At 42.0% G+C, this 19,637-nt stretch overlaps 1 protein-coding gene across 7 annotated transcripts in view; it reads right to left on the bottom strand.

Moving 5' to 3' along the window:
- Nucleotides 1-19,432, bottom strand: part of LOC106578970 (probable E3 ubiquitin-protein ligase HECTD2) — a 39,388-nt gene extending 19,956 nt beyond the window's left edge. For 2 of the 7 annotated variants that reach the window (XR_001322556.2, XM_014158305.2), the window contains exons 1-12: nt 13,401-13,912; nt 12,607-12,739; nt 10,662-10,812; nt 10,473-10,575; nt 5,858-5,947; nt 5,698-5,762; nt 5,487-5,535; nt 3,860-3,969; nt 3,440-3,588; nt 2,693-2,816; nt 2,290-2,386; nt 1,749-1,856 (exon numbers count right to left, since the gene is read on the bottom strand). Coding sequence is in view for 6 of the 7 variants with exons in the window: in XM_014158305.2 (XP_014013780.1) it covers nt 1,749-1,856; nt 2,290-2,386; nt 2,693-2,816; nt 3,440-3,588; nt 3,860-3,969; nt 5,487-5,535; nt 5,698-5,762; nt 5,858-5,947; nt 10,473-10,575; nt 10,662-10,812; nt 12,607-12,739; nt 13,401-13,496 (1,275 nt within the window). In the remaining variant the exon portion in view is untranslated. Of the gene's footprint in view, nt 1-1,748; nt 1,857-2,289; nt 2,387-2,692; nt 2,817-3,439; nt 3,589-3,859; nt 3,970-5,486; nt 5,536-5,697; nt 5,763-5,857; nt 5,948-10,472; nt 10,576-10,661; nt 10,813-12,606; nt 12,740-13,400; nt 13,914-19,224 lie in introns of those variants that run through there. The other 5 variants (XM_014158306.2, XM_014158307.2, XM_014158308.2 and 2 more) reach the window with 5 other exon arrangements.
- Between the last annotated feature and the right edge of the window lie 205 nt (nt 19,433-19,637).

The following is a 19,637-nucleotide window of genomic DNA, read 5'->3' as shown; positions in this document are numbered from 1 at the left end:
GTTAACAAACTATAGTTTTGGCAAGTCGGTTAGGACATCTACTTTGTGCATGACACAAGTCATTTTTCCAACAATTGTTTACAGTCAGATTATTTCACCTATAATTCACTGTATCACAATTCCTGTGGGTCAGAAGTTTACATACACTACGTTGATTGTGCCTTTAAACAGCTTGGAACATTTCAGAAAATGATGTTATGGCTTTAGAAGCTTCTGACAGGCTAATTGACATCATTTGAGTCAATTGGAGGTGTACCTGTGGATGTATTTCAAGGCCTACCTTCAAACTCAGTGCCTCTTTGCTTGACATCATGGGAAAATCAAAAGAAATTAGCCAAGACCTCAGAAAAAAATTGTAGACCTCCACAAGTCTGGTTCATCCTTGGGAGCAATTTCCAAACGCCTGAAGGTACCATGTTCATCTGTACAAACAATAGTACGCAAGTATAAACACCATGGGACCACGCAGCTGTCATACTGCTCAGGAAGGAGACGCGTTCTGTCTCCTAGAGATGAACGTACTTTGGTGCGAAAAGCGCAAATCAATCCCAGAACAACAGCAAAGGACCTTGTGAAGATGCTGGAGGAAACAGGTACAAAAGTATCTATATCCACAGTAAAACGAGTCCTATATCGACATAACATGAAAGGCCACTCAGCATAGAAGAAGCCACTGCTCCAAAACCGCCAATAAAAAAAGCCAGGCTACGGTTTGCAACTGCACATGGGGACAAAGATCGTACTTTTTGGAGACATGTCCTCTGGTCTGATGAAACAAAAATAGAACTGTTTGGCCATAATGGGCATCGTTATGTTTGGAGGAAAAAGGGGGAGGCTTGCAAGCTGAAGAACACCAAACCAACCGTGAAGCACGGGGGTGGCAGCATCATGTTGTGGGGGTGATTTGCTGCAGGGGGGACTGGTGCACTTCACAAAATAGATGGCATCGTGAGGAAGGAAAATTATGTGGATATATTGAAGCAACATCTCAAGAAATCAGTCAGAAAGTTAAAGCTTGGTCGCAAATGGGTCTTCCAAATGGACAATGACCCCAAGCATACTTCCAAAGTTGTGGCAAAATGGCTTAAGGACAACAAAGTCAAGGTATTGGAGTGGCCATCACAAAGCCCTGACCTCAATCCTATAGATAATTTGTGGGCAGAACTGAAAAAGCATGTGCGAGCAAGGAGGCCTACAAACCTGACTCAGTTACACGAGCTCTGTCAGGAGGAAGGGGCCAAAATTCACCCAACATATTGTGGGAAGCTTGTTGAAGGCTACTCGAAACGTTTGACCCAAGTTAAACAATTTAAAGGCAATGCTACCAAATACTAATTGAGTGTATGTAAACGTCTGACCCACTGGGAATGTGATGAAAGAAATAAAATCTGAAATAAATCATTCTCTCTACTATTATTCTGACATTTCACATTCTTAAAATAAGTGGTTAAAATCCTAACTGACCTAAGACAAGGAATTTTTACTAGGATTAAATGTCAGGAATTGTGAAAAACTGAGTTTAAATGTATTTGGCTAAGGTGTTTGTAAACCTCTGACTTCAACTGTACATACCTCGGATATTTCAGTTTTGAAATGCACTGCATGGAAAGCAGTGAGATAACTGAATTTACATCAAATGAATTGGCTCTTACATTATTGCATAACAGAAATAGTAATCAAGCCTCTCTTCCAGGGCTGTCTTCTTAAATAATGTTTTTTTGTGTCTGTTAGATGGGAAATGGTATTACCTCATCCATTGAGTCACTGACCAGCTGCAGCCGTCGGACTTTGATGTTGAGAAAGAGCAAGCTCATGTCCACTCGCTGTCTGCGAGACACTTTGTCCACCAGGCTTTGCTGAAATAAATAACAAGAGCCACTCCTTATGTTGTTACCACAGTACATGATGTTTAAATTGGACCACTGCTGTCTGAGAGGGAGAGCGTATGTTTTCAATCTGATTTAGTGAGATATACACTGTAAATATTGTAAACTTATTGTTCTTGGTTTTTCCTGACTACAAGATGGACCGGGAAAAACTTGAGGACCTATACAGTATACACTCCAACATACATACATTATTTTTATAAAAATTAAATATATATATATATACAAAATAATATATATGCATTCTCTGTACATTAACTCTAGGAAGTCAATATGCCAATATGAAGAATGGTAAGAGTTAGTCTGAGAATGTGATGCATTGTCTGTGCTTTGACAGTGCAATACAATGACACTGTCAAAGATGGATGACAAGGACCCATGTGGGCAGTGACCTCTGTCTCACCCTGGCCATGCTGATCATCTGCTGTTCAGAGTCCTTCTGGATAACGGCCTTCTTCACCACCGTGGACAGAATGAAGGCGAACTGGCAGAATGTAAACCTGGGGACAGAGAGGAACAGGATGGAACGGGAATATTTGGTTATCATAAGGAAATAATGTTTTGGTTTCATCAGGGATTGTGTGATTTTGGTGTATGATACTCATTGAAGATAGCTGCTGGATATATTTCATGTTGCAATCTGATATCAAACAAATAACCTGTTGTGCTAATGCTGAAAGCTGACACAAGAGGGAGCTCCATTTATTTACAGGGAAACACAGGAACCATAACAGCAAGGGCTGTGGGGAGAATTGAAGAGCACTGGTCAACATAAGCTTTGCTCTGATAATATTGTCCTGTCACACCTGGTAGAGTTTCCCTGAGTCTGCCATATTCGATAGTCTTCCATGAAGTCAGTGTGGTCCAGTGTGGGGTTGTAGAAGTCAACAAAGGGCAGGATAGGAGTGCTAGAAATGATATTTGCTGCATCTACAAAGGAGAAAAAACAGAAACAGTATCGAGTTCTCTTGGAGACTGATATATTCTCATGAACTTTGACACCTCTTCTGACCCTCAAACAACGTCTACCCCAGACACATATGGGTAGGAGAACCAGACAAATATGGGTAGATAACCAGACAAATATGATAAAAAAAGAACCAGGCAAATATGGTTAGGATAACCAGACAAATATGGTTAGAATAACCAGACAAATATGGGTAGATAACCAGACAAATATGGTTAGGAGATGCAGACAAATATGGTTAGGAGAACCAGACAAATATGGGTAGATAACCAGACAAATATGGTTAGGAAAACCAGATAAATATGGGTAGATAACCAGACAAATATGGGTAGATAACCAGACAAATATGGTTAGGAGAACCAGACAAATATGGGTAGATAACCAGACAAATATGGGTAGGAGAACCAAACAAATATGGACAAGAGAATTCAATCTCTGTAGAAAGTGCAGTTTATTCCATTACAAGGGATAGACCGATCCCCCATTTCCCTAAATCTCCACACTACTACACTAACATCCCCCTGCCCTGACCATTGCCCCAGTCTCATATCTCTGTGGGGGTGGAGATAGAAGACGTCCTACTCACTGAGGAGGGAGAGGACCTTGGTTGCGGAGGGGATCCACCAGGAGCACTTGGCCATGGGGGGCAGCTCCTCGGGCTTGACTGGGAACAGACGGGTGGAGATGAAGAGGTGCAGCCGCTCCACCAGCTGTTTGAACCGCTTCTGGGACAACCTGGGTTAGATAATCATCATCGAGGCATTATCACCATGGCAAGGAATACATTTTAACTTTCAAAACAGATTGTCTTTGCTTGAAAGCTATGACTGCTCAATTCCTACCAACTGCTACTAAAACAATTTGGAAAACGTCATTTATTTAACTTTCCTGGATAAAGAATAACAACATGGTTTCTTTCTGAGGACTGTGTTTACTTTGTGGATAACAACTACAGCCTGGAAAAGCATGGGACTGCATAAGACAGAGGAACAATTCTGACTCTTACTTCTTAAACCAGTGCATCAGGAAATAGTGGTCTGCTTCCGCCAGCGCGGCTATTTGCCTCAGTAAGTGTGCATAGATGACATATGTGGCTGGGCTGGTGCACTGAGGGTTCTGCAACAAAGAGAAGCTTTTTCAGCAGTGGCACTGCACTTCAAAAGGGAAATAAAACTTAACAACAGAAGAAGTCTGGCTTCTAATAAAGACTGGCATTACAGAGGAAACCAGACTATTTTACTTCAAACATGACCTCATCCGTTCCCTCGGCAGACAGAGAGAGAGAGCGGGAAGAGAGAGAGAGCAAGAGAGAAGAAAGAGAGAGGAGAGGAGAATAATATCACTGGTATTATAAGGGTCTGACTGACATCAACCAAGCCAATCAGACACATTTACCAAGGCTGCTTCCCACATGGCACCATATTGCTTATATAGTGCACAACTTGATCAGAGGTGCTATGGGCCCTGGTCAAATGTAGTACACTACTCTATGGGCCCTGGTCAAATGTAGTACACTACTCTATGGGCCCTGGTCAAATGTATTGCACTACTCTATGGGCCCTGGTCAAATGTAGTACACTACTCTATGGGCCCTGGTCAAATGTAGTACACTACTCCATGGGCCCTGGTCAAATGTATTGCGCTACTCTATGGGCCCTAGTCAAATGTAGTACACTACTATATGGGCCCTGGTCTAATGTAGTACACTACTATATGGGCCCTGGTCTAATGTAGTACACTACTCTATGGGTCCTGGTCAAATGTAGTATACTACTCTATGGGCCCTGGTCAAATGTAGAGCACCATTTAGGAAATAGGGTGTTAATTGTGATACAAACCCTATAATTAATTAATTAATTAATAATTGTCTTGTCCCTTTCAATTTCACATGATCTGTCAGAGAGCCTATCAACAGCCCAAAGACAAATCACACTAAATGTAGATGAGAGAACTGGAGAGAGTCAATGACCACAAAACGTTGTTGGCAAGAAAGGGATGGAAGACGTGCTTTTTAATTTACGGTCCTATAAACCCCATAAAACGCCTGAAACAATAATTAACCATGAATGGGATAGAGACAAGAGTCTCCAACCAAAGTCTCAATTTTTAGCAGACAGAAATCGTCCCAGTTCAACTCAGCCATTTCCCAGTCTGCCTACCGAGTCTCTCCCAGGCTGTTTGTGTCCATATTTGGCCGGTGCCAAGCCTACCTCTAGTCTGTTGGTCATGTGTAAAGTAAACACTCTGCTCTCATTATATCCAGAGCCTGACTGAGACGGACTGCTTGGGCTATGACTGGAGTCAATGGGCCATGTGGTGAGGGAGTGCATCAAGAGTTTCCTGTGTTTGCCTTTAGACTGAGGGCTGAGGGGGGCATGTGGTGAGGGAGCGCATCAAGAGTTTCCTGTGTTTGCCTTTAGACTGAGGGCTGGGGGGGTAATGCGTATATTTGAATGCAGAAACGGCCTCACTTCTAATGAGGAAATTGCCGTTATTACTGTTACATAATGAAAGGAGTTTGTTATTTATAGCGTGGAATTAAGTATCAGCGGTCAAAAGAGCACATTAGCCAAATCTGTGTGTCATTTGTACCAGTAGTGTGTACATATACAGCATGTGATGCATGACGTTACCTGAACTAGAATGAAATACGCTCTCAGGTCATCCTTCGTCCGTCGACTGCTAAACAAAGAAGAGAATATTAAGTTAATTTCATTTCTCATCCAGTATGTAACATTTACATCAATATTCAAGTCACAAAGTATAGAGCTTTACTATGTAGAGAGGAATCCTTTGATTTGAGTGTCAAATAAAAGAGCACTACACTATAAGAATGCCACACACCCCTTCCATTCTCTCAACAAGCTGTTAATGATCCCCTTCAGCACTGCTCTCTGGGCATCAGGAGGCTGTTGAATCAATGTTAGATCAAAGTTAGTGAGAGGTTTTCATTTCAACAACCTAATATAAACATGGCTATTCGTTGCTCTATCATTCTACATACCGTGTGCGATAATGCGTCATAGACAGCATTGACGAATTTGGTATTGATTCCTGAGTCTTCAATCGTGTTGAACGGTGGGCTTGCATCTTTCTGGAAAGAGAAATTAAGAGCACATTTAGATTAGGACTAACACATAGGTTAGTTTGGTCTACAGTCGTGGCCAAAAGCTTTGAGAATGACACAAATATACATTTTCACAAAGTCTGCTGCCTCAGTGTCTTTCAATATTTTTGTCAGATGTTACTATGGAATACTGAAGTATAATTACAAGCATTTCATAAGTGTCAAAGGCTTTTATTGACAATTACATGAAGTTGATGCAAAGAGTCAATATTTGCAGTGTTGACCCTTCTTTTTCAAGACCTCTGCAATCCACCCTGGCATGCTGTCAATGAACTTCTGGGCCACATCCTGACTGATGGCGGCCCATTCTTGCATAATCAATGCTTGGAGTTTGTCAGAATTTGTGGGTTTTTGTTTGTCCATCCACCTCTTGAGGATTGACCACAAGTTCTCAATGGGAGTAAAGTCTGGGGAGTTTCCTGGCCATGGACCCAAAATATCGATGTTTTGTTCCCCGAGCCACTTAGTTATCATTTTGCCTTATGGCAAGGTGCCCCATAATGCTGGGAAAGGCATTGTTTGTCACCAAACTGTTCCTGGATGGTTGGGAGAAGTTGCTCTTGGAGGATGTGTTGGCACAATTCTTTATTCATGGCTGTGTTCTTAGGCAAAATTGTGAGTGAGCCCACTCCCTTGGCTGAGAAGCAACCCCACACATGAATGGTCTCAGGATGCTTTACTGTTGGCATGACACAGGACTGATGGTAGCGCTCACCTTGTCTTCTCCGGACAAGCTTTTTTCCGGATGCCCCAAACAATCGGAAAGGGGATTCATCAGAGAAAATGACTTTACCCCAGTCCTCAGCAGTCCAATCCCTGTACCTTTTGCAGAATATCAGTCTGTCCCTGATGTTTTTCCTGGAGAGAAGTGGCTTCTTTGCTGCCCTTCTAGACACCAGGCCATCCTCCAAAAGTCTTCGCCTCACTGTGCGTGCAGATGCACTCACACCTGCCTGCTGCCATTCCTGAGCAAGCTCTGTACTGGTGGTGCCCCGATCCTGCAGCTGAATCAACTTTAGGAGACGGTCCTGGCGCTTGCTGGACTTTCATGGGTGCCCTGAAGCCTTCTTCACAACAATTGAACCGCTCTCCTTGAAGTTCTTGATGATCCGATAAATGGTTGATTTAGGTGCTATCTTACTGGCAGCAATATCCTTGCCTGTGAAGCCCTTTTTGTGCAAAGCAATGGTGACGGCACGTGTTTCCTTGCAGGTAACCATGGTTGACAGAGGAAGAACAATGATTCCAAGCACCACCCTCCTTTTGAAGCTTCTAGTCTGTTATTCGAACTCAATCAGCATGACAGAGTGATCTGCAGCCTTGTCCTCGTCAACACTCACACCTGTGTTAACGAGAGAATCACTGACATGATGTCAGCTGGTCCTTTTGTGGCAGGGCTGAAATGCAGTGGAAATGTTTTTGGGGATTCAGTTCATTTGCATGGCAAAGAGGGACTTTGCAATTAATTGCAATTCATCTGATCACTCTTCATAACATTCTGGAGTATATGCAAATTTCCATCATACAAACTGAGGCATCAGACTTTGTGAAAATTAATTTTTGTGTCATTATAAAAACTTTTGGCCACGGCTGTACACTTATTGGTGACTCGCTCAGTTCAAGTCTGGTTCCATCTGGGGGAAGGCTAATATTCTATATTATACACTGGGTGGCTTGAGCCATGAATGCTGATTGGCTGACAGCCGTGGTATATCAGACCGTATACCACGGGTATGACAAAACATGTATTTTTACTGTTCTAATTACATTGGTAACCAGTTTAAGCAATAGGGCACCTCGAGGGTTCGTAGTATATTGGCAATATACCACAGCTAAGGGCTGTATCCAGGCACGTGTTGCGTCGTACCTAAGAACAGCCCTTAGCCGTGGTATATTGGCCATATTGTCACGCCCTGACCTTAGAGAGCCTTTCTATTTCTCTATTTGGTCAGGTCAGGGTGTGATTTGGATGGCTATGGTTCCCAATCAGAGGCAGCTGTCTATCGTTGTCTCTGATTGGGAATCATACTTAGGCAGCCTTTTCCCCACTTGTGTTTGTGGGTAATTATTATTTCTGTGAGTGTTTTGTGTGCGCCACGGTTGCGTCACGTTCTGTTTTTCCTGTTTGTTTGTGTAAGTTTCACTTCGATTAAAGGATGTGGAATTACAGGCACACTGTGCCTTGGCTTATTTATGATAGGGAGTTTGAAGACAGTGAACGTGACAGAATTACCCACCACAAAAAGACCAAGCAGCGTGTGCCTACTGGGAAGACGAGCTGGACCGGGGAGAATCAACCACGACGCAAGCACGAGAGGCAGCCCCCAATCCATTTTTTTGGGGGGGCACACGGGGTGGTTGGCGGAGCGAGGTTTCAGACCAGAGCCAACTCCCCGCACTCGCTGTAAGGAGCGTGTGACCGTGCAGGCACCATGCTTTGCGGTTACACGTACTGTGTCTCCGGTACGCATCCACAGCCCGGTGCACTCTGTGCCAGCTCCCCGCATTTGCCGTGCTAGAGTTGGCATTCAGCCAGGACGGATTGTGCCGGCTCAGCGCTCCTGGTCACCGGTGCGTCTCTTTGGCCCAGGATATCCTGCGCCGGCTCTGCGCACTGTGTCTCCGGTGCGCCTTCACAGCCCAGTGCGTCCTGTGCCAGCGCACCGCAGTTGCTGGGCTAGGGTGAGCATCCAGCCAGGACGCGTTGTGCCAGCTCTACACTCCAGCCCTCCAGTGCGCCTCCTTGGTCCAGGATGTCCTGCGCCGGCTCTGCGCACTGTGTCTCTGGTGCGCTTCACAGCCCGGTACGTCCTGTGCCGGCTCCACGTGGCCCGAAGCCTCCAGTGATGATCCATGGCACGAAGCCTCCAGTGGTGATCCATGGCACGAAGCCTCCAGTGGTGATTCATGGAACGAAGCCTCCAGTGGTGATCCATGGCACGAAGCCTCCAGTGGTGATCCATGGCCCGAAGCCTCCAGTGATGATCCATGGCCTGAAGCCTCCAGTGATGATCCATGGCACGAAGCCTCCAGTGATGATCCATGGCACGAAGCCTCCAGTGATGATCCATGGCCTGAAGCCTCCAGTGATGATCCATGGCACGAAGCCTCCAGTGATGATCCATGACACGAAGCCTCCAGTGATGATCCATGGCCGAAGCCTCCAGTGATGATCCATGGCCCGAAGCCTCCAGTGATGATCCATGGCACGATGCCTTCAGCGATGATCCATGGCACGAAGCCTTCAGCGATGATCCATGGCACGAAGCCTCCAGCGACGGTCCCCAGTCCAGAGCCTCCAGCGACGGTCAGCAGTCCAGAGTCTCCAGCGACGGTCTGCAGTCCAGAGTCTGACCTTAGAGAGCCTTTCTATTTCTCTATTTGATCAGGTCAGGTTGTGATTTGGGTGGGCAATCTAGTTTTCTTATTTCTTTGTTTGGCCGGGTATGGTTCCCAATCAGAGGCAGCTGTCTATCGTTGTCTCTGATTGGGGATCATAGTTAGGGAGCCTTTTCCCCACCTGTGTTTGTGGGTAATTATTATTTCTGTGAGTGTTTTGTGTGCGCCACGGTTGCGTCACGTTCTGTTTCTGTTTTTCCTGTTTGTTTGTGTAAGGTTCACTTCGATTAAAGGATGTGGAATTACAGGCACGCTGCGCCTTGGCTTATTTATGATAGGGAGTTTGAAGACAGTGAACGTGACACATATACCACACCTTCTCTGGCCTTATTGCTTAATTATAAACTGGGTGGTTCGTACCCAGAATGCTGATTGGCTAACAGCCGTGGTATATCAAACCGTATGACAAAACATTTATTTTTTCTGCTCTAATTATGTTGGTAACCAGTTTATAATAGCAATAAGGCACCTTGGGGGTTTGTGATATAAGGCCAATATACCACGGACTGTATCCAGGCACTCTGTGTTGCGTTGTAAATAAGAACTTAGTCATGGTATGTTGGCCATATACAACACCCCCATGGGCCTTATTGCTTAATTATACTTTGTTATGACATATTTATCCTAGACCCTCTAGGAAGCAATGCAAACCGACCATGGCACATTCTAAACATTTACCCAACTGTTGCGAATATGATCATACGTTCTCTTATAGGTCCTGCTCTTATGAATAACCCTCTCTATGGAAACCAGGCACAGGTGCTTTTCTTCCCGACTCTCTAAATGACTTCATTCATTTACAGACTCAAAAACAACTCTCCAAATTCCCCTTTACCTGGCTCCCAGAAATACTTTATTCACCGACTTTTAATACCAAAACAATGATCACCTTTAATTTGCGTTGATCAGTCACATTTCAAAATTAGCACGGTTGCTTTAGCAATTTTACCATCACACTTATCTATACAAATGAATTGACATAGTAGTGCAATAAGTCCTGATAAATCATGCTGTATAAATAGCACTGGCTTGACTGACAATACAAATACGAAACCTCAGAATTGAACATGGCACAGACATGGGGATTACCCACCTTAAAGGCAGCATTCAGTTCTAAAAAGGAGCCGAACGTGGTCAAGTAGAAATCGTGGACGTGTTTCCAATCGCCTGAGACTGTTGCCCTCTCAATGTCTTCCCTAGTAAACATTAGACAAATATTAAAAGTAATTTCTGAATGATAATAAGGATGTGTGTGTGTGTGTGTGTGTGTGTGTGTACTTACTGAAACTCTTTGACAGTCTTGGTGCGGAGGGGCATGACTGGGTCAGAGGCAAAGCGCGCCCTAACCTCAGGAGGCAGATTGTCAACAGTGATGCGATGTTGATGTTGATGCTTCAGTCTGACATTAGGACAGATGGGGGGAAGCTCTCTACCTGCAGGCGGAGTAACAACACACATATATAAAAAAAAACACACAAACACTCTCATCCAAATGTATCATCCCTGAAAATAAAAATAAAAAATATTAAAGATGCAATATGCAACTTTTTGGGTGACCCGACCGAATTCACATAGAAATGTGAGTTACAGCCTCCCGAGTGCCGCAGCGGTCTAAGGCACTGCAGTGCTTGAGGCATCACTACAGATCCGGGCTCGATCCAGACCGGGAGACCCATGAGGCGTCGTCCGGGTTAGGGGAGGGTTTGGTTGGCATGTCCTTGTCCCATCACGCTCTAGCGACTCCTGTGTGCACCCTGATACGGTCTCCAGTTGTACTGCGTTTCCTCCGACACATTGGTACAGCTGGCTTCCGGATTAAGCGAGCAGTGTGTCAAGAAGCATTGTGGCTCTCAACCTGTGCCTCTCCCAAGTCCATACGGGAGTTGCAGCGTTGAGACAAGACTGTAACTACCAATTGGATATCACGAAATTGGGGAGAAAAAGGGGTAAAAGTACAACAAAAATAAATAAATAATAAAAATAAAATAAAAATGCATGTGAGATATAGATCTGTCATTCTCATTGAAAGCAAGTCTAAGAAGCGGTAGATCTGTTCTATGTGCAGCACTTCTATGCTTCATATTCTTATGTTTCGTTTTTGCATCTTTTACTTTTGGTTTTGTACACCAGCTTCAAACAGCTGAAAATAAAATATTTTGGGTTATGGAAAATATATTTCACAGCTGTTTAGATGGTAGGATGATTCTCTACTCTGTACTTGCTTGTTTTGTAACAAATTAGGCAAACTATTAGAATTTTAGCAACCAGGAAATGGTTGCTCGATTTTTGCATAGTGCATCTTTAACAAATTCCTAATGAAAATGAAGGCGGTAACCATTATGATCAACTCTACTTGCTGGTAATGAGAGCCCAGGTACCAGTGTATAAGACAGGTGCTCTTATCCACATTATAGTTTAACAATCTCAATGAACTGTATATAACAAGATGAAACCTGCATAAATGTTTTTTTCTTCTCATATCACAACAATGAGCAGCGTAGGGCAATGAACTCTCCATATTTTCAAGTATAAGTGACAGCAATATATTAACATCTTTTGAAAACTTCTGTCGCCAGCCCACACAACGGTCGTGGTCATTACACCCAGAACAAGTTCTCCCTATAAAGGAACAGCAGTTCTGAATGGGCCTTTGTCTCCCTCATCTGCATCAAGTATTGATGCCCAAGTCTCCTCTAACATCTTTGATCTCAATAATAGGAAGCCACGACAACACATCTGCCTGGAGCATCGCTCATTAATTCAAAACAGCCTGTATGGGTCACTTTGCAATTGAAACTAGCCTTTCTTTTGGGAGTGCTGTGTGAAAATGATTTAATTTTAAGCCTCTTAGTGTTATTATTAAGTCTCAAAGTGTACCCTGTACCTGAAGGTAACAATATAAAAAATGTGTTAGGTAGCCATATTGATAGCACATGATAGATAATACTTGAGTAAATGCTTCTTGCCGGCACTTTGATATTGGTTCACTATGGCTGCGTTTAAAAAAGCAGGCCAATTCTGATATTTTTCTTCACTAATTTATGTTTTGACCAATCGGCTCAGATCTTTTCACATCAGATATTTTTCAGAGCAATTAATGAAAAAAAGAATTGCGCTGCCTGTGTAATTGGGCTGCCTGTGAGCTTCAGAAATCTCAGTTCACAAAAGACTGTTGCTTTCTTATTCAAGTTGACTCTTGAATGAGGTAATGTGAACATTAGGGTTACCATGACGGACCATACCATGCCGTATGCCAGGAAGGATAAACTGGGAGGAGAGGCTGTGGCTACCATCCTCCTTTCTGTGGTTTGAGATGAAGTTGAGAGATGGATATGGCAGCTTTGGTCCACGATCAAGTCCCTATGATAAAAATCACAATTCATTTGACAGACATCATGGTCTGCGTTTAGACAGGCGGCCCAATTCTGATCTTTTTTCCACAAATTGTTTTTTTGACAAATCACAAAAGATCTTTTCACATCAGATATTTTTCAGAGCTGATCTGATTGAATAAAAGAACAGAATAGGCTGCCTGTCTAAACACTGCCATGAGTCTTGGATGTCCAAAAAAATTTACATCAGGTCCTGGAATTTTAACAGTATCGATTAGAACTATAACAGTATAGAATACTATTCATTCACAGCAAGTACTGTAGCACATAGGCCACCAAAATAAAAGTCTGATACATAAACAAAATGTACAGTATAATGTTTGGGTTTTGTTACAGTGATAATGTGGTATATTACTCACAAAGCCGCTATGCTGTTTTATAACATAAATGGGCTAGGAAGAGCTGGCCAAAAGGTCCCACCCTTAGTTTTAACATCAACACATTTCCAAAAGGATAAGCTCTGAGGTCATTGAAATGGTTAAGTTATCATTATGCAATGAAATAAATTGACATTGTATGACTTCATTGTTACATTGATCCCACATGAAAACTGTTACTTTATTTCTTAATTGGACATGAAAACACATTTAAAGAATATGAAAAATATATTTTTTAAACTTCATACTAACAGAGCTGGAATGACTGGAAATTGGAGGGAGTCTATCTCTCTCCCTTTCCGCCTGATGCAGTGGTGTGTGGTTTTCTCTCGTAATGTTGAGCAGCATTTCTTCATCAGTTGAAAAGTCTCGTTTAGGTCGCAGTCACATTTCTCTTTTCTTAACTAAAACAAGTTAAAAGAACTCACAATACCCTCACACACGGTACCCGCAGTAACAAAACATCGAATCATTTGAAACTAACTCTAAAAGAACATTCAGGACCTGAAACGCTCTCTCGTCTTCATTGTAAGCAGGTGAGCTCGCGCAAAGTTGTCAGCGCGCGGAGACCAGAGTCTGATGCTGTGGTCAAAGTGAACACGCACGAGCGTCCGCATTCGATAGGTAATGTCGCCGAAGTCTAGTTTAGGTGCTACACTTATGTAAGCATAAGTTAATTATTTTCCATCTAACTGGATGTATCGTCTATATTTGCAGTGCAGCTGTACACATGCGCCATGTTGTCTAAGAGGAGGTTCATAGTTACGAGCTTGGATACCATGGATGTCCTTACGTAAGTGTGCGGTCTTGCTGTGACTGATTTACTTCGCCCAGGGAGGGTCTGTTTAGACTTCGAGGAAACGGCTCGAGAAATTAATTTATCACCAGGTACTGCTAGACTTCATTTGAGATGTCTTTCTGTAGTGATAATGTATCCTACTACCCTGCCCTACTTATAGACAACACGATTTTATAACTGTGTTATTACACATGATGACTTGACCTTGCATCACCTTGCTTTTGCCTTTTCTAATAAATACAGTACTGCAAAGTTGATTGTGAAGATAGAGGCACTTTCAGCAGTAGTAGGCTACTGGTAAGTTCCACTGGTGAGATCAGAGGAGCCTTCTCCACCCTTTTACCACAACCTTCTCATTAAGGCCATCACAAACTTTAGATGAGCGCCAGTCAAATCATGAACATGTACCAAGCCTTAAATCATCTGGCAGATGAGTAGTGAGGAGGATAATGACAGCCTCTTCATCACTGTAGCGTGGGATTATTGTTGCTGATGCAAGCAAATTGCTGTTATGTTATGGAACTTCTAGCTGACAGAGAGGGATCCTCACAGCTTCATTACTGGAAACTGAGTCAGAGTCGTACAGTATATGCTATAGCCATTCCCCCATCCACATGTTCAAGCCCACATGTTAGAGATGATTGAGTGTTTTTTTTTTAGCAGGTTGGCATTTATTGAGATGACTCATGTACTGGATGGAGAAAGCTATGCAGAGTGGTCACTATCTGGCACAGCCACAAAGTTTAAAAAAAAAAACGTTTTTAAACCTAACCTTAACCCTAAACTTAACCACACTGCTAACTCTAATACCTAACCCTAAGTTAATAGCAAAAAGCACATTTTAGTTTTTATGATTTTTTAAAATATAGACTTTTTTGACTTTGCAGCTGGTCCATCTTCGCAGAAATCGCGCAACTCTGCCTCCAGGGCAAGATTCATGACAATAAACGTCAACCTGCGTTTTCCTACACAGCCAGAGTGGGGCCAGAGCCTGAGTATAGCCACTAGACTAGACTACTGATTAGCACCACTCTGTGGTTGAAGAGCATGGACGCTGGACAAAGCAAGATTACATTACTGATGCATATTGTACTAGATTCTCCACAGGCCAATTTGATTTACTATATGAATATTGTGGGTTATTATTCCGTTTTCTCTTCAGGATGCTGAATGACAAAATAGGTGAAGACACAGCAATTTGTTTTATAATTTCTAATTAAGATAGTTGATCAGTCAAATATATTACACAAATGTACAGAATACAATTGCACTGTAGGGCCACATGCCACGCATGTGATGGTGTGAGTGTCTGATACAACCAGTAGGTGGTGGAAGCGAACTATTTAAAACGGTTTCACGCCCTACTCAAATAAAATAAAATAAAATTGTATTCGTCACATGAGCCGCATACAACAGGTGTAGACCTTACCGTGAAATGCTTACTTACAAGCCCTTAACCAACAATGCGGTTCAAGAAATAGAGGTAATAAAATATTTACTAAATAAACTAAAGTTAAAATATCTAATCAAAAAGTAACCCAAGAAAATTACATAACAATAACGAGGCTAAATACAGAGGGTACCAGTACCCCATTTGATGCATTTTGCACCATACTGTATGATGCTGCGTTTTTCACCATATGATGTATTTTGAAAGTTACTTTTCTTGAAAACTTGATTGCTGACATGCAAAACATTTTGGGACTATATCAACAATGGACTTATGAAACAAATACTAAAATATTATTTTTGGGTGGAGTTTTCCTTCAAATCCATTGAACCTGTTCTATAATGAAGACAAGATCAGCAGAACCTTCACATCTATGTTGAACAAAAATATAAACGCAACATGTAAAGTGCTGGTCCTATGTTTCATGAGCTGAAAAAAAAGATCCCAGAAGTTTTCCATATGCACAAAAAGCTTATTTCTCTCAAATTTTGTGCACACATTTGTTTACATCTCTGTTAGTGAGCATTTCTCATTTCCCAAGATAATGCATCCACTTGACAGGTGTGGCATATCAAGAAGCTGATGAAATGGCATGATCGTTACACAGGTGCGCCTTGTGATGGGGACAATAAAATGTGCAGTTCTGTCACACAACACAACGCCACAGATGTCTAAAGTTTTGAGGGAGCATGCAATCAGCATGCTGACTGCAGGAATGTCCACCAGAGCTGTTGCCAGATAATTTAATGTTAATTTCTCTACCATTAGCCGCCGCCAACATTGTTTGAGAGAATTCGGCACTACGTCCAACCGGCCTCACAACCGCAGTCTACATGTAACCACGCCAGCCCAGGACCTCCACATCTGGTTTCTTTCGGACAGCTGATGAAACTGAGGAGTATTCCTGTCGGTAATAAAGCTCTTTTGTGGGGAAAAACTCATTCTGATTAGCTGGGCCTGGCTCCTCAAGTGGGTGGGCCTATGCCCTCCCAGGCCCAGCCATGGCTGTGTCCCTGCCCAGTCATGTGAAATCCATAGATTTGGGCCTAATGAATTTATTTCAATTGAATGATTTCCTTACATGAGCATGTTTCGTTATATTTTTGTTCAGTGTAGTTTCTCCTCTTACTGTATTTGGTTTAATGGATGGCTTTGCATGTAGACCCGACTCCTCCAGATGTGTCTTCTCATTGTAAGAGCGCCAAAGGCAACGAAATGCAATCATTGTCCAGCCAAGAGATTAATCACTCTCAGTTGACCCCTCTACTAAAATACAGCATGGAAAACCTGGCTGTTCTTCCGTAACATTACACATTAAAGAGCAAGACCAGGTTTCCATCTGTGAAATCTATTTGAATAATCTAGGAAATCTAGGATGTCACTCAGTCATTACAAACAAAGTAGTCAATGTTTGTTTACTGGGTAAAATACATAACCTCATATTATCCATCTCCTAATTGTTGTCAAATAATTTGCTGTGAATAACACACAAACTTCAGTTTACAATAACTGTTATAAATATTATATCTAATATTTTAAGCATATAATGGTTTCTGCCTATTTTTCAAACAAACCTATGCTGTAAAACTGGAAAAGATCTGGCTACTCAAACATTTTGAGGAAACCTAAAAAAACAAACAAATTGTTAAGAAACGTAACTAGCTAAAGTGAGCAGTACTATCTTCATATGTACTAAAGTGAGCAGTACTACCCCTACCCACATGTACAAATGACCTCAACTAACCTATGCCACCGCACATTGACTCAGTACCAGTACCCCCTGTATTTAGCCTTGTTATTGTTATTTTATTGTGTTACTATTTATTACATTTTTTACTTTAGTTTATTTAGTAAATATTTTCTTAACTCTATTTCTTGAACTGCATTGTTGGTTAAGGGCTTGTAAGTAAGTATTTAAACGGTAAGGACTACACCTGTTGTATTCGCCACATGTGACAAATAAAATTGTATTTTATTTGATATGAGTAATACAAATGCAATTTTTTTGTTGTAAGGTATACTTATATTTAACACGACCACTAAGCCACGCCTCCTATAATTTCCCAGTGTACCTTGGCTTTTTGATTGAATTGTTACCACCTATGACTGTACTTGTTAGTGACAGAGACATGGTTGTTGAATTGGTTCATTAGCACTCCTGTGGTTTTCACCAAGTGAGTTCCTAGGCAAATATTATCATTAATATAGAACCATTACATATATCATAAGGCCTTATACAGTGGCCTGAAACTCATAGTTTACAGGCCATATCAAGCCTGTGAGTAAGATTGAAAAATTCCACAAACTTTCCCCATTTTTTCCCCCAGTAATTGTAAAAAAACATGATTTCTGGAAAACCTGGAATATTTACCAGAATTTTGCAACTTCAACTTTAAATCACATTATGCTGGCTTACAAAATTGCAATTTCTATTGGAATATAGCCAGTGTTAGGCTAACCAAGAGTTGAAATTTGTATTCACCCGCAACCTGCATTCATAATGACTACCAGGGTTAAGAACAGTGGGAGGACATTAAACTGGAACAACCATTTCATTAACGAAAATGCAAAAATTCAATGATTGGTTATAATAAAATATTTATCTTTGTGTAGCATAACATTTGATCAATCAATCACTCAATGTACATGCAAAAACACAGATATGAAAAACAACTTCCCCCAAAAATCGACCTGCCGTAGAGCATTCTGAGAAAAAAGTTCATTTGTTATCATACTGTATCTTTAAAAAAAATGTGTTGGTATGACTTCTCATTTAGTATGGGGCAGTACTACATAAACATTTGAAGTATTAATTACTTTTCATTGACTTTGAGTACAATTTACTAGAATTATTTGAGTTAAAAAGGACTTGGAGTTTACAGTGTACACCAAGGCTTTGCAGAATGACTCACACATCCGTAATGAAGAGGTGATGTCATATGTTCCTCGTAAAGATGTGAATCACACGAGATGTTCCCGCATGCCTCGACTGATACCTAAGTCAGGTTCAGGCAGCTACTGTAAAGTTTAAGCTGTACAGAGTGCTCCATGTGTGCACCTACCCCCGTTCCACCCTGCCCAATACACATTACGGCCCACCTGTCAGAGAGACATATCCAACCGTAACATGATCGTGTGTCTACACGGCCAAGACCCTGGGTGCTCTCTGACGTTGCTGCTCTGGCTCCAGGGGAACATGGCTCGGATGACACTGTCACCTTTTCGCAGTGGGATACAAATCTCCGCTGTCACCATGACTTAGACCTATCTGTATGGTCCTAACACGGTGGGGAACTTCACGGTTTGATATGTTTATGGCTTCAGATTACCACGTTTTAAAACCTTGCTCTTCTCATCAGTGAGACCCTAAAACTGGATCATTCCATTTTAATTAACAAGACAGGCTTTATTGGTGCTTTCCACAAAGACACCTGAGAGGCGGGGACTGGAGGGCCATGTTAGGTAACATACTTTTGTTTAGAGCCTGTTTTAATGGGGCTAAATACACTTGCCGCCATTGATTGGACTCAGTCAACATGTCCTGCTTTTTTACAAGGCAGAGCGAGGCCTCAATGTTCTTGGCAGAGCTGAAATTCTAATGAAGTCCTAGCAGCAGCGTTGACGAGGTTGGCTTTTGTGAGAGACTGACTATTCAGTCAATGTGGGAAAGATGCTTGCGACTCACCTCAAGCTATTCTGAGATTGAAAGGGCTTTAGATGACCAATCTGTGTTGCCTAAACCTTACGAGGTGTACAGAAAATATGACAACTTATATTAGTGACAACACCAAAGTAACGTCAATGTGGTTGAATGGTTTTACCATTACCTCTTTCCTGAGTCGTTGAGTTGGCCTAAGACTGGACTGAAATCCACATCGGATGAGGAATGTGCCATCACTGCACAAAAGTTTAAACAATTTCCAGGACAAAGAATAAATAGTTGTCCCCACTGAGGCATGTTGAAATTTCAACATAGCTTTTGTTCTTCACATTCCCAATAAGCATTTTCAAGCCTTCTCTCCCACTCCCACCAAGCCCCTTTAAAGCTTATAAATAACTTAACCTGTCCCAAAATGGGGAACTGAAAGCTGAAGCTGTAGTCTCATAGCAACGGGAAGTCTGCTTATTGCATATTATAAGTTCCTGTTTTATAAATCTGTGGTTTGAATAGTGTATGGATGTCTTGAAGGCCTAATAAGGAGTTTTACAAAAGTGTGATCAGACCAGGAAAAACTCTGAG

The sequence above is a fragment of the Salmo salar genome, chromosome ssa19, assembly GCF_905237065.1.
Source record: "Salmo salar chromosome ssa19, Ssal_v3.1, whole genome shotgun sequence".
Taxonomy (NCBI): Eukaryota; Metazoa; Chordata; class Actinopteri; order Salmoniformes; family Salmonidae; genus Salmo; species Salmo salar.
This window is presented reverse-complemented; position numbering and strand designations above follow the sequence as displayed.